Source organism: Diuraphis noxia, unplaced genomic scaffold, assembly GCF_037042655.1.
Source record: "Diuraphis noxia isolate RWA-SAM2 unplaced genomic scaffold, SU_Dnox_SAM2 contig0004, whole genome shotgun sequence".
In the NCBI taxonomy this organism is placed as follows: Eukaryota; Metazoa; Arthropoda; class Insecta; order Hemiptera; family Aphididae; genus Diuraphis; species Diuraphis noxia.
In genome coordinates, this window is record NW_028301714.1 from 40869892 (window position 1) to 40885730 (window position 15839).

Sequence of the window (15839 nt, forward strand, 5' to 3'; positions counted from 1 at the left end):
TTGCCTGTGGGCGCCAACACTCCCCATCCATTTTTGATTTTCAAAATGTAACTATACTTTATTTTTGTGAACACACTTTTTAAATTTTATTAGCCACTTCCCACTAAAAACATAATTTTATCATAATTTAAAGATCGTTCTTTTGTTTTTATTGAATATACTTAGTGCAGTCTTCATTGTGTATCCTAAAACTATAATTTTTGCCAACTTTCTTTTTTGATCCTTAAAAATCATTTGCCTGCGGGCGCCAATACCCCCTTTCCATTTTTATTTTCAAAATATAGCTATAGTTTATTTTTGTGAACACACTTTTTAAATTTTATTAGCCACTTCCCACGAAACACATAATTTTATCATGATTTAATTATCATTCATTTGTTTTTCTAGAGATATCATAGTGCAGTCTTCATTGTGTATTTCAAAACTATAATTTTTGCCAAATTTCTTATTTGTTTCTTAAAAATGATTTGCCTGCGGGCGCCAATACCCCCCTTCCATTTTTGATTTTCAAAATATAGCTATTGTTTATTTTTGTGGAAACAACTTTTAAACTTTATTAGCAACTTCCCATTATAAAATATAATTTGATCATGATTTAATTATCCTTCTTTTGTTTTTCTAGAGATATCATAGTGCAGACTTCATTGTGTAATCCAATACTATAATTTTTGACAAATTTCTTTTTTGATCCTTAAAAATCATTTGCCTACGGGCGCCAATACCCCCCTTCCATTTTTGATTTTCAAAATGTATCTATACTTTATTTTTGTGGACACAATTTTTAATCTTAATAAGGCACTTGCCACTAAGTAACATAATTTTATCATGATTTAATTACTTTTAATGCACTATGAAGAGACTGCAATATGTATTCTCTATAAAAATAAAAGAAGGATAATTAAATCATGATATAATTATGTTTTTTAGTTGAACATGTTTAAAAATGTTGGAAAATTGTGACTACAAAAATAAACAAGAGCTATATTTTGAAAATAAAATTGGAAAGAGGGTATTGTCGCCCGCAAGCAAATTGTTTTAATGGATCAAAAAAGTAATTTGGAAACAATTATATTCTTAGAATACACAACGAAGACTGCACTATGTATTCTTAAGAAAAATAAATGATAATTAGATCATGATAAAATTATATTTTTTAGTTGCTAGTGGTTAAAAAAGTTTGAAAATTGTGACCACAAAAATAAACTAGATCTATGTTTTGAAAATAAAAATAGAAAGGGGGTATTGGCACCCGCTGGCAAATAATTTTAAGGATTAAAAAAGAAATTATAAAACATTATTGTACTATTAAAGTTATTATATTTTATAATTTTTGTCAATAATAAAAATATAATGTCAGATTCTATTTACGCTGCTTGCTTATGTGGTAAAAAGCGATTAAAATTAATTGAAACAAACTGGAAAAGAAATTTGACATTTGTAAAGTCTCAAAATTAAAAAAAAAAAACTACACCGTTGTTGATGTAAATAATTTTTTTTTTACAAAAAAATGGTTTTAGATTCTGAACGAAGTGATGAATGTATTGATTTTACAATGATGTGTGTTTTATTTTTGTGTCTATGTACAGCATAACTAGTCGGAATAATGCTTCAATTTCTAACAATGAGGGTGGTTTCCGATGGAAAAGTGAATATCCTTGGTGCATTATAGGTCAAAAGTAAACATTTTCCAACAGTTTTCAAAAAAATCGAGAAAAATAAAAAAAAAAGTGACAGAAAAACGGGAATTTTTACGCAAAACCAGTTTTCGACCAAATCGATTTTTTTATATGATTGTTATTCATAAACTAATCACTGTATATACTTTTAATATTCACCAAATGTTTATGTTAGTGTTCTCTATATACAGTTTAATTTTCAAAAGCAGCTAAATTGGAACTGCTGAGCATAAAATTTGCCATGTTACGCACTTGAAAGACGAAGACAACACATGCGGGTGTGGCGTCCTCTTAAGTACCGGGTTCCGGGTCAGGGAACCACCGTCTCTTGTTACTGCTATTCTTTTCGTCATCTACGGACTGCTGCTGCGGCTGCATTTGACCCTTTTGAACGACTGCCGAATGATGTTGATGGAGATGATGAAGGTTTTGTTGCTGATGATTGTTGTGCTGTTGTTTTTGATGCTGCTGTTGTACGGCTACAGCGATGTTGTGCTGTTGTCGTCGTTTCCCGTGCGGTGGCGTCGTCGTGGTCTTGGTCGTTGTCGTGTCAGAGGCTACCGCCGACGCTCGTTTCGTCAGCAACATGCACACGTGAAAACTACTCTTCTATAAAAATGTACTCTTTTCTTGACATTTTCAGAAGTGTATATGATAAAACGGTATCGCGAAAAAATAACTCCGGAAATTTAGACCCCGAAAAAAAGAACCCCGAACAAATAACCCCGTGAAAAAATAACCACAGAAAAAATAACCCCAAATGAGATTTTGCAAATTAATCTAAATATTGGTATTAATATGTCATTGCGTGAAAAAAATTAAAAAATGTTTAATATACCTATTAGCTACGTATTATTTTTATGTTCCCACAAATAACGTTAATTTTGGATTCAATGATAAATTATTGATTAACCTACGATAAAAACGATTCAGAGCACGATGCCAGTCTGTCTGTCATATCGATCATATATATAATAACAAGGTACAGCGACAATGTGAAATAATAATATAATGGATAGATTATATAATATTAGAAAAGTACCTTTATCTTTAATGCTCTGATAGAAGCGGTAATTTATAAAATTTGTCAAGTCCTGTGAGTTCATTTCTCAGTATTTGGTACTACAGTGTGTTTTCGTATATTATAGATTTCTCTGTGCTTTGTTTTAATTTCTATTTGAATAATAATATGGATATAATACTACTAATACTAGATATTTTTGAGAGCCAGAAGGCAAAGAAAATTTGGCATTTAAAAAGTATATGTATGTTGTACACAAAGAGTGTTTAAATTTTATAAGGTGGAAATGCTGCAAAAAAAAATAGTCACAAATGTCCATGTATTTTAAAAACTTCCCTGGATAAAAAACGTTTAATTAAAATTGATCATGAACATCATTGTATTACACATTTATGGTGAATATTTTTTATTTATATATTATTGACATTTCCATTCGTTTTTACCGTAATTGAAAAATTTGACAATTTGTTTTAAATTATTATTATATTATTGAAATTGAATTGTATTACAAAAAGGTAGGTGCCTGCAGCCTGCAGGTACACCTAAACACCTTACAAATCAATTTTATTATAGGATTATTTTTTCACGGAGTTATTTTTTCGGGGGTTTTTTCCGGGGTTATTTATTAGGCAAATCGATAAAACAATTGCTCAGCTGTCGCATCAGTTGCTACTTCAATCCATGAAATTTTTAATCTATAGATTAAAGAGTATACTCTTTCTATACACGCATAACTTGCTATACAAAATTGAACTATCGTTAAAACCCCACACACAAACAACAGATAAGTTCTTAACACCAATTTTCACTATAGGTCGATTCACTTTAATTTTTAAACTAATGGAGCTAAATATGTGATCTGCTGAGCGTAATTAATTTGCTTTGAATGGTATATGCACTTGTAAGACGGAGACAAAAAACGTCCAATCAATAACGTAGGTAAAGCGTTTTGTAGTTGGCCGGCATAATGTATAGGCAATATATAGGTACATGACTGCAGTGCTCAATTAACACTCCCCTTAATTAATTGATTTCTTACTCTATCCTCATTTGTCCCTTACACACCGAACTCAACATTCTCATATCCCATATACTTACTCACTTTTCTTATCTTTGCCATATATCATACACTTCCTATTCTCTCGACCTCTATGATATCTACAGGTACTTGATAATCGGTGAAAATATTTAAATATCATTGAGGCTATTGCAGAGGGGATTATTAGCGGACCAATTTTCTAATTTTATTATGACTTTTTTGATAGTTGGAATAGTGTTTACTGGTGATTAGAATATAAAAAATATTTTTTAATTTTTATATATAATCATTGTATAATTAAAAACTGTTGTTCAAAAAAAAAAAATAAAAATACCATGTGACAATAGAAGGTGAAAAAAATAAATGATTAAACTCACATGGTCACAAGAACTTAAAAAATTAAATAAATCTTTCAGTAAATGAGAAGTATATAGTTATAATGCAAAAATGTAAGTATATAACTTTAATAAAGACACACTTTTTATAACTATTATTATCCAATTTACTTATTGTGCTTTATGTAGTTTGTAAATTGTAAATATAGCTTTTAAAAAATAAAATAAGTAAAAGACACTTATATTAGTCATTAGTAAAAAAAAAAAAACTGTAAAAAAATTGTATATATCAGTAGGCTTAGATAGCTATTCTAGCTAGGAATGCCTTAATTAACAAAAATAATAATAATAAAAAAAAAGTCATTAGTATTTTGTGTAAATAACATTAGATAAAGAATATTAGAGATGCAGTTTTATCAAAAATTATATTTTCAGTTTTATTTTGGTTGAGGTTTAATTTAATTACAGGGATAATATTACTTAGCATTTTAGACATTTAAACAGTTATAAAAGTTTCTACATTTCAATTTTAAAAACAGTACTTTTTAAATTATGTACTATTGACTAATGGATTAATATATAAATATTTAATGCTATAATGTAATTGGTTTAACAAAAAATTCATGGAATATTACAATAAATTATGGGGTATAATAATAAAACAAATAAAAATTGCTACTTATATACCAAAGATAGTATTGAACTCTTCTAAATGCAAACATTTTTATTAACCTTCAGTTCTAAAAAATTAAAGCAAATGGACCATAGCATTTGCACAAATGTACATGACCATAATAGTGGCCCACAGTGAACGCAACAAAATAATTAATTACATTTTTAACATATTTATTAAATTGATATTTTAATAGTAATTATATTTAGTTCCAAAATAAGTTAATAATTCCCATAGTAAGAAAGTGTATAGTGCAACACAATACATAATGTACCATAGGTATAATATAATATGACTTATACATCATAAACAAACAAAAAAATTTAATTAAAATGTGCATACAAGTGGTACATGGTTAAATTGTAAATAATTAAAACTAAAATTAAATTAACAATAAATACATTCTTAAATAAACAACGATTGGAATAATTCATATACATATTAAGATAAGTTTTTAGTAAAGAAAATGTAAATTTTTCAAAAAATAACAACATACAACCAAATAACAGAACATCTAAGAATGTTGAAATATTTTAGTACAATGATAATTATTATGGTTTATTTAAGCTTAAAAATATATCATTTATAACACAGAAACAAAAATTAGTATTTATAATCTTATGAAAATTATAAAATTTAAAAATAAATCTATTGGAATAGTAAGATGTTAAAACAGTATAATCAATCTAATGACAACATGCTAGAGTGGAATAAGTATGAATACCTGTTATTGTAGTTAACATTTAACGAAATGATAACATTTATAAAAAATAATTGTACATTATAAAAAAAATTAATATTTTCCGTAACATTTTGATTTACACAAGGAATTTGGAAAAAAACACAATTACAACCATTTTTTAACATTGTATTTATATATATTAATTCCAATTAAGAAATTATAGCTGTAAAAATATGTTTAATAATTCATGAGAAACGGGTTCTAGCGACACTATCTTGGGCGATGCCTGACCGTAGCAAACAATAATGACCGAGGCCAACCGCCAGGCTCCAAACAATATTATAGAAATAAATATCTATAAAGTCTTCAAAATAATGACTTATTTTTAAACTCAAAATTAGACACTAATTTAAATGATGAATTAAAACATTTTTTTTAATTTAGAATAAACTCAATAATATTGATTAATGCCTAGACAAGTTTTATGATTAATATTCAATTATTGACTAATAAATTAAATATTTCAAAATTATATTGTTATGCCTTACAAAGCAAACATGGTATCACCTTGTTTTTCTTTGCTACGTCTTGATTCATTATCATTATTTCCTGTGGTTAAATGTTCAGCAGCTGCTGCTCTTTCTGCTAAGAATCTCTCAAATTCACTGCTTGATAGAGATTCTTCGATTTCAACACCTGGTGCTGCAGAATTCCCCGGCTAAAAATTAAATAAAAATATAGTTATTTAAATAAATACATAAGTACATTAATATTGGACAGAAAAAATATTAATATTTTGTTTTATTAAACTTAATTTAAGACTAAGTAATACCTAGTTAATAAGACTGTTATGTTTAAGATAAAATAAAATCATTAAGATAGAATAATGATGTTTTTTTTTTATAAAAATATCATTATACTCATTATTCAAAAATAAATATACTCATCAGTGCTAAACAAGTTGCTTTTAATTAAAATCTTATAATTTTCATACAATTAATATAATTCTATAAAATTTACTAACAAATATAATATTAACGCATATTATTTATTATAATACTTACATTTTCACTGAGCCAAGCTGCTATTTCATCAAAATCTTGTTCACTATGCATCTGAAATATTAAAAAGAAAAAATATATTTTTAAATAATAAACAAAATAATTATGAAATAAATGGTTAGAAATATTTAAAATAAAAGAAAAAAGCTTTGAAAAATTTAGTTAATTACTTAAAACGTTTAATAAGTACATCAATTTGCAATAAAATTAATGTATTAAATAATAAAATTAATTATAAATAACTATTAATTAGTAGATGCACAAGTCAATCAAATTAGAAGCAATTTTTTTAGATGTGTGCTTAAACTTGATTATAGAAGACATCAATATTGTGTATTGTGTTTATTTCTAAAAGTATAATTAATTGCATTAGGTAACTAAACATACCATACCAACATAGCAATTAACTGTATTAAAATATTTTAGGGGAAATTTCTTATTTTATGTTAACTTTAATTATTATTGATCAAAATATATATCACATACATATTCTTCTAATTATGTTATACTGGTAGTATTTGGTGATTATTAATTAGAACTGAAACGCAAAAATTTAACTAAAAAAAAATATCATGCATTTTAATTTACACTGCATGTAAAGGTACAAACATTGATGATGCATAATCATAAAATAATTATAATAAATAATGGTTTTAATTTTTGCATTGTATATAAATGATAATATAATAAAATTACTCATATATTATGACAAGCAAGTAATGTTAAAACATATTATCAGGGCATAATTTCATCTTATAAATAATGTACTCTTACCCTGATGACATCTTCATGAGCACAATCCTAAGGTCAGAACCCACACAATACACACACAAATATTACTAACACAATAACAATTGCTTTATACAAACGTGATTTCAATTATAAAGGATATAATAATATATGAATAATATAATCTATTAATTTAATACATTTAAAAACAATATGGATTATATCATTAAAATATGACACTTGAGGTGGATACTTACATCTTTTGTTGTCACATTTTGTGATCGAGCTTGAGTCAAAGAAGCTAAGCTGTTGACTTGATCTGGCTTTAGATTGGCATCATAACTACTTCCACTAAATAATTGATAAAATTACTTTAATTTCTATGTTCAGTAAAAAAATATTAACTTTTTATGATTAATCAAATATTATTATTACCCAACTTTTGTATTTTCATATGATACTGATCGAGATTGAGCAAACATATCAAAGTCATCTGTATGAATACTAGTAAGCAAATCTGCAGGAAGATTCTGTTTAGGCTTTTCATTATTAACACCTAAAAAGTAAATATTTCATAAATAGTTTTATTTGTATATTTTAATTTTTCAGGAAGAGTTATAAAAATGAACTGTTGCGCTATCATTTGTAGTGATATAACTAGATATTTGTGTTGTGGGTACCCAAATATTCAATCTAAAACGTTCCTTTAAAAAAGTAATGTAGTAAGAATAAAATATGTTTTTTGCCTATTAGATTATGTTTTAGAATCTACACCTCTATGTGTTGTTACTAAATCAGGTACATTTTCATTATAATTGATAGAGGAGTAGTAAATTAGGATTTAAACTTTATGATATTGTATTAAATTTTTTTATAATTACTCAGTTTTGAAAATTGGTTTGAAGTTGTAGCAATTGGCTCATCAATAAAACCTTGGAGTAAATCAGTTGTTTTTATAGATGGACCATCCACAGAGCTACATTCCGCTTCTCTATTCTTTTCATATCTGCTATAACTATTTTACACAATACAAACTTGTAAATAAATGCAATGTTTTTTGAAATATTGAGTAGTATAAAAGCTAACCGTAGAAAAAGATTGTTTAAATCATCATTGACTTGTAAGAGCTGTTCAGTAAGTTCACCATCTGATAATTTAGCAAGGAGTTCAACAATTCTTTCTTGCATTGCTTTACACGTAGTATATAAATCCTAAAAATATTTTTATTGTTTAGTAATCATATCAAAAATTGATCAGTTCTGTTCGGAAACATCTAGTTTATATTGTTTTTAAAGTAAATAGATTTTAGATATCATATTTTTAAATAATATTCATATTAAATATATCCATAATATTATAGAAAATTCTTCATCCACTTAACACATATACCGTGTATCATATTTTAGTATATGATGCAAAAAAATTGGGATTTAAAAAAATTATGTAATTAAAACATCAATGCACACTTAACATGTTATTGATAAAATATACTTATAGAAGACACCAACAAAAACGAAGATTTTAATTGTAATGCTAACTAAATTGTAGTGCATTTATTAAAAAGTTAGAGTACCAATTGGCATCAATTAGAGCATTTAAAATAGTGAATGATAAAAATTAAGTTGTTTGGCATCATCCACAGTCGTCAGTCCTTACAAAAGTAGAACATTCAATCTGAATACAGAAGATCTAATTACGTGTTAGCAATTTGAGCAATTATCAAATTATAAAGTAAGTATATGTGTTCTCTTTTTGGGTTTTTATATTTTAACCAATACATAAGTTACGAATATGTAAAATTTAAGAATTCTCATAACTCGCTTATAAATTAAATCATTATAAAAACTAATGACAGAATACAGATAATGATTTAATAATGGAATATTTCACTTTAATATAAAAGCCAACAACACAAAATTGGAACACCTGCACGAAAATTTGCTGTTATTTGTTTTTAAGACCAGCATGAAATTCTCTAAATGCTGATAGTTTAAAAATTTTGTGAATGTTAGTTGATGAAATAGTTACAGTTAAAAGTTGAACATCTGATTCATCTTCTTTTCCTGGTACCAATTCTGAGAGCATTTCATTCAACACCGTCATATTACCACGAACTAACTCCAAATCAGAATTCAGTTTATTTAGTTGATCTTGTCTGTTTGACCTACTGTTTGTTTGATCATTTGAATGTGAACAGATTGCTGGTTTGAGCTCTTCAGAATAACTCTATGGAAAATTATAATATGAATTTAATAAAAATTTAATTTATATTTGTACAAAACTTACTTTATGAGGTGTATGTATTGGGGCCATAGTATCAAGATTTGTCATAGGAAATTCAATTCCTTTTTGACGAAGTTCTCTATATACAAGATAAACTCCTTGTAGATCAGGTTGATTACGAAATGCATCTGCCCAACTTTGAATAAGACTTAACACTTTTTCTTGAACAATGGTAGGTGGATCATTTTTTGGGCCTAAATTAATATATAGTGTATAATTTATAACAAATAATGTTTAAATAGTTTGCTTACCAATTAGCTTAATTAAATCTTGAGAAAATTCTTTGTTACAAACTAAAACGTGGAATCGTCTACCACAATTTTTCACACATGTTTCCAAAACCTAATTAGTCAAATAATGTAAACAATTAAAATCTATAGTTAGTTATAATACTTATTACTTACTGTCAAGGTATACATGATAATTTTATGATTTTTTCCTGCATTTTGAAGCAATCTTTTACGAATTGCTTTAATTGCATCTTTAGGTCCTTCTTCTGTGTCATTAATCATATCACAAATTTCCATATTAAGTGACCAATTTTCAGAAGCCAAGCCTCCATCAGTTGCTAATTCTATTGATAAAAACAAACATAATATTACAATTTATTATAAATTATTTGATACTATTAAAAAAGAAATATTTAATAATTGTAATACAAAGTTGAATTAATGTACCTAAAATAAAACTTACAAACAAGATTAACAATAGAACAAGATATTTTGTTCTAATTTGATATCTTATATTATATTAGAGTGAATTGACTATTATAAGAGTTCAAGGAAAGAAATTAATTTGGACATCTCATGATTTTTTTAATTTAAATTTTCACCAAACAATGAGCATTTAAAATTCTACATGTTAAGCAATAAACATCACCTTAAATATCTGGTTAACAGGAATCTCAATTTATTAAGCATTATTATATAATACATTAATAATAATAATAATATTAACTGAATAGGTACATAGTTGGATAAGAATATAGATGTAGCTATTGAAGATTATTGATATTTAGTTATGGTTTATGGTAAATATTAATCAAATATATTTTTCCATATTCACAACATTTCACTAATTATGGGACAATTTAAAAGCACTCAAAAATCACGACATTTTTGTATTATTGTTTATTTTAGATGTAATAAGAAAATGCTATGAAATATGAATACAAAATGGTTAGATTTTATTTTATATTGCTGATGCAAAAACAATACCACCCACTCAAAATAAATAAATAAATAATTTTACTAATAATATTTTTACACTTTCTACTATTAGTTATTAATTATATGCACTTTTAAATATTATTTTGAATCATCAAAAGTATGAAAAGGTTTTTAAGACTAATCTTAAACATAATTATTTAACATTATTTAACGTATACATTTGTCATAGATGTGACGACAAAAATTATTTTTAAATAAAATCAATTGAAATTATCAATATGGTGTGCAAAAGCACTGTAGATGAAAACAGAAACTCACCAATTTTTTCACCTACAGGCGTTGAAAAAGGATTCAACGATACACCAAATATCGTAGCCATTATCTTTTTTGTAGTACGTATACGTTTAGGTAAAGTAAATAGTATAAAACACAACTAAGTATTAATGGGTAAAGGGTACTTTACTACTACAGTAATAAATAATAATTAGTTAATAGTAAATCCAATTTATAAATCAAAACAGGTGTAATGTATTATGTATGGTATAGACTATTGTAGGGTATAGGTAGATACTAGATTGTAGGTAAATAAGATAAACATTAAACAAATTTTGTCCAACCAAAACAGAATGTTAAAAAGTTATAATTGGTTCTTAAAATGTGTGATTATTTTCATTTATTGACAAGTGACAACAGTTGCTACAGTGTTTCCAACATCAGCACTATACAGTAGGCACCGACTAATCCACGGTTTTGTTCTAACAAGAACGTACGTTACTCGTTAGTAACTTCAAACTTTATGACGTTCTCAGATTCGGCATTTCAACAAATCACAAATGGGAATTTGCCGTAGCGGCATAGCTTGCAAATCGTAGTATTGTAGAGTGTAGACATCATTTAATTTAATGCGTGTTCAATTTTAATTATTTATTGTTTTTTACTTAGTGGTTTGAGGTATAACAATTGGATTCAAACTTTACTCGCTTTACATGTAAGTAGTACATTTTTTTTTAGATTCCCTAATTGTAAAGTTTCAGTCTTAAGTTTAAGGTTGTTTTGTTGTTGTTAGTTGTCGGCTTTACATGTTAACATTGTAAACGCAAAAAAAAAAAATCATCAAAATGGCACATTACAAAGGAGCTGCCAGTGAAGCTGGTCGTGCTATGCAATTGATGAAAAAACGAGAGCTTGCCCAAGCCGAAATAGAGTTACGCAAGAAAAAAATTGAAGAAGAAATGAAACTGTCAAATATTGAAAATAAGTTCGCTAAACATTATGATTCGTTGGAGGCACAACTTAAAAGCTCGACTATTGGTTTAGTAACTTTAGATGAAATGAAAGCTAAACAAGAGACAGTTGTGCAAGAAAGAGCTAAGAGATTAGTACAAAAAGAAAAAGAAGTGGAATTTGAAAAGCAAAGACAATTAGAGGCAAAACTAGAAGAAAAACGAAGACAACAACAGAAGATAAAAGCATTGTCATTTATTGAGGATATGCCTGAAGAAAGTGATGTGGAAGAAGAAGTTGAAGAAGAAGCAGAAGAAGAGTCTACCTTTCAACCTTTACCTAAAAAAATCAAAAAAAATCCAGATGTAGATACTAGCTTTTTACCAGATCGTGCTAGAGAATCTGAAGAGAATTGTTTACGAGAAAAATTAAGACAAGAATGGACTGATAAACAAAAATGCTTAAAAGAAGAAGAAATCAGTATTACATTCAGTTACTGGGATGGTTCAGGTCATAGACGTACAATTGTTATGAAAAAGGGTAATACAATCTATCAATTTTTACAGAAAGCACTAGAACAATTACGTCGAGAATTTGGAGAGCTTAAAACCATAATGGCTGACCAATTAATGTATGTAAAAGAAGATTTGATATTACCACACCATTATTCTTTTTATGATTTTATTGTTGCTAAAGCAAGAGGTAAAAGTGGTCCACTGTTCACATTTGGTGTTCATGATGATATTCGAATGGTTAGTGATGCTAGTTTAGAGAAAGAAGACTCACATGCAGGAAAAGTATTATTGAGAAATTGGTATGAAAGAAACAAACACATTTTTCCTGCTAGTCGATGGGAACCATTTGATCCTTTAAAGACGTTTGCCAAATACACAATTAAAGACAAAACACAGAAACATGAAGCAACACAAAAAAACTAAAATTTAAATTAAATTGAATTGTAATATAAAATATGTAAATTAAAAAATTAAACAGTTTTATCAAATGGCTTCTTTGTTTTGATGTTTCAGGTATTAAAATCGGAATAAAATACAAAAACAAGATTTTTGCAACTAGAACGTTTGGTCCCAGGTTTGTAAAAAAAAATGATTTTGCTCCACTTATTCTTAGTGGCAATTACTATTTCTACTTCTTTTTCAATTGAAGTGAATCCTAAAATATTTATAAACAATGCTGAATGCTTAGTAGATTTAAGCACCCAATTAGTCAAAGGAGAATGTCGCATATCTTTGGAAAATAATGATGATAAACCTGTGAACTCTATTTTGTATGCATTTGAACCTTCAATTAAAAGTCACATTTCATTTATTTCTGCTCATCAAGTATTTGAATCTAATCGTTTGAGTTTAAATGTTAAACCAGTGACTTTATCAGGACATGAAGATAAGCAATTATATCAAATTGATTTTAATGTATCTCGACCATTGCGATCTAAAGGTCGAGCATCACTTGTGGTTGAATATGTTTTGACTAACGCTTTGTATCCTCATCCTGAAGAAATAACTCAAAAAGATAGACAGTTGATGATGTTTTATGGAAATGCTTATTTGTATTCACCATACAAAAGTCTTAAATCTTCTGTTAAATTCCAAACTGGAACTAGACGAATAGAAGATTACACCAATATCAGCCCGGTTTCATTGAGCTCTGGAGATATTGTTTATGGGCCCTTTGGTTCACTAGAACCATTTTCATATTCCCAAATCAGCTTACATTATGATAATAATACTCCATTTTTGAAAGCTACAAAATTAACTAGAACTATTGAATTATCCCATTGGGGTAATGTTGCTGTTACTGATGTTATTGACCTTATTCATCATGGTGCTAAATTAAAAGGTTCATTTTCTCGTTATGATTACCAACGTGAAACTAATAGTGGGATATCCAGTGTAAAATCATTCAAAATGTACCTTCCAGCTTCAGCAAATAGTGTTTATTACAGAGATGTTATTGGTAACATATCTACATCAAATCAGAGAACACTTTTAGACTCAGTTGAGTTGGATATTCGTCCAAGATTCCCTCTATTTGGTGGTTGGAAAACTCATTATACAATTGGTTATAATGTTCCAGCTTACGAATATTTATACAACAGCGGTGAAGATTACTTGTTGAAGATGCGTCTAATTGATCATTTATATGATAATATGATAATCGAAGACGTAACAGTATGTATTATTCTTCCTGAAGGATCAGTAGACTTAGATCTAAAAACAGCCCATCCAATTGTGCGTTTACCAGATGGCTTACACTACACATACTTGGATACCATAGGCAGACCAATAATAAAATTACAAATGTCGAATATTGTAGAAAGTCACATTAGTGATTTTGAATTAAAATACAAATTCCCAAAAGCCTTTATGTTCCATGAACCATTGATTGTAATTTTTGCTATTTACATTTTGTTTTTGACTGTAATTATTTGGGTTCGATTGGACTTCTCAATAGCCAAGGATGGACATAGTGAAACACGCCAACGTATATCTGGAATAACAAGTGCAATTATGCATCATTTTGATCGTAGGTCTTCTATTTATAGCTCTTGGGATGAAGCTTTGAATAAATTAAAACATTCCAAAGACATTGGTACATATAATACAGCATCAAAACAAATTCAGACTGATTATAAAAATGAAACTACTAGCATCAATGAATTAGCTACTAAGTTAAAAACCGAATCAACAGAATTATCAGACAAATTGAATGAAGTACAAAAGGCAGAAAAAAATTTAAAAGAACTTTTTGGACAAACACAATCCTTATACACTGAAAAGCTTATAACGGGTAAGGTTGGAAGAAATCAGTTTGTTGAATTGGATAGCGGTTTAAAACGAAAAAAAGACGAATGCCAAGAAAAAATCAATCAATTGTTAAAATCTTTGAATTAATTAAGTCGTGTGTATTTCAATTAATTGTTCAAGTCATAAAATTGTCTTTTCATAAATCTCTTAAAATTGGGTTTATGTAATTAATGTCACTGTCAAAAAAATGCATATTATATTCTTTGCTGCACATTTGTTTGTAATATTATATTGGTTTTAAAATTATATCTACTTAAAATACAAAATAAACATATTTTATTTATGTACAAACATAATTTTGAAATTTATATTTCAACTAATTTTATATATCACTGGGTTATAAATATTTGGAATTTATAACTAAATTCCTTTCAAATTAGATTTATAGTTTTATTCAATAAACAGTATTTGTTTAAGAAATTGTTATGTTCAATTTAAATACTTAAAGAGTAATAAGTAGGGGTTTTCTTCTGTTGACTGATTATTTGCTTATATTCTTTTAAATAATTCTAGAATGGTAAATTACATATTATTAGTAAATTAAATTATATCCATCATATTTAGTGTGTATACGTTTGCATGAATATAAACAAATTATAAGATTTTATTCGACTTGTAGCTCTTTTAGTTGTCATTAAAACCATAAGTTTTTTTAAACCACTGTACTTTTATTATTATTTGTTGAACTGATTAATAATTATCTTTTTATGTATTTTATTTTTATTACAATACATTTTAATATATTTCCTTTAACCTATCTATCCTTTAAATAAATGTTACTTATGAAACATATAATTAAAGTTTCAAGATATTCAAATGAATTAAACGGCTAGACTGTCACACATAGAAATCGGACATTCCCAATGAAACCTTTGTCATAGAAATAAAGGATCTATATTGTACAATCATGAATTAAGTAATTGGTACATACTTACTTGCAATGATTAAGCGTAGGAAGTGTGGCTCTCTTATTATGCCGCCAGAGAAGAGAATCTACTTCCTGGATGCAGGAAGAAACCTTTTGATCAGGCTGCCAACCTCTCGCTGGTCAGTACTCTTGTGTCGTCCCTTCAATGAGGGATGTACCTACATGAGCACCAATTACAACAGTAACAATAATCT

General features: G+C 27.3%; 3 protein-coding genes across 3 annotated transcripts; 2 read left to right on the forward strand and 1 right to left on the reverse strand.

The window, feature by feature from the left end:
- Positions 1-4482: 4482 nt before the first annotated feature.
- LOC107168684 (target of Myb1 membrane trafficking protein) lies at positions 4483-11245 on the reverse strand. Its single transcript, XM_015518174.2, has 12 exons — positions 10987-11245; positions 9904-10073; positions 9751-9841; positions 9503-9693; positions 9245-9442; positions 8303-8427; positions 8098-8231; positions 7652-7772; positions 7474-7567; positions 7262-7288; positions 6491-6541; positions 4483-6144 (listed from the first exon to the last, which is right to left on the reverse strand). The coding sequence occupies exons 1-12, from the start codon at positions 11045-11047 to the stop codon at positions 5971-5973; spliced, it is 1437 nt and encodes a 478-aa protein (XP_015373660.1). The 5' UTR covers positions 11048-11245; the 3' UTR covers positions 4483-5970.
- A 268-nt stretch (positions 11246-11513) lies between these two features.
- On the forward strand, positions 11514-13081 carry LOC107168697 (protein FAM50 homolog). Its single transcript, XM_015518198.2, has 3 exons — positions 11514-11656; positions 11735-12850; positions 12921-13081. The coding sequence occupies exon 2, from the start codon at positions 11787-11789 to the stop codon at positions 12828-12830; it is 1044 nt and encodes a 347-aa protein (XP_015373684.1). The 5' UTR covers positions 11514-11656; positions 11735-11786; the 3' UTR covers positions 12831-12850; positions 12921-13081.
- Positions 12996-15429, forward strand: LOC107168696 (dolichyl-diphosphooligosaccharide--protein glycosyltransferase subunit 1). Its single transcript, XM_089225717.1, has one exon. The coding sequence runs from the start codon at positions 12996-12998 to the stop codon at positions 14802-14804; it is 1809 nt and encodes a 602-aa protein (XP_089081843.1). The 3' UTR covers positions 14805-15429.
- The last annotated feature ends 410 nt before the right edge of the window (positions 15430-15839 follow it).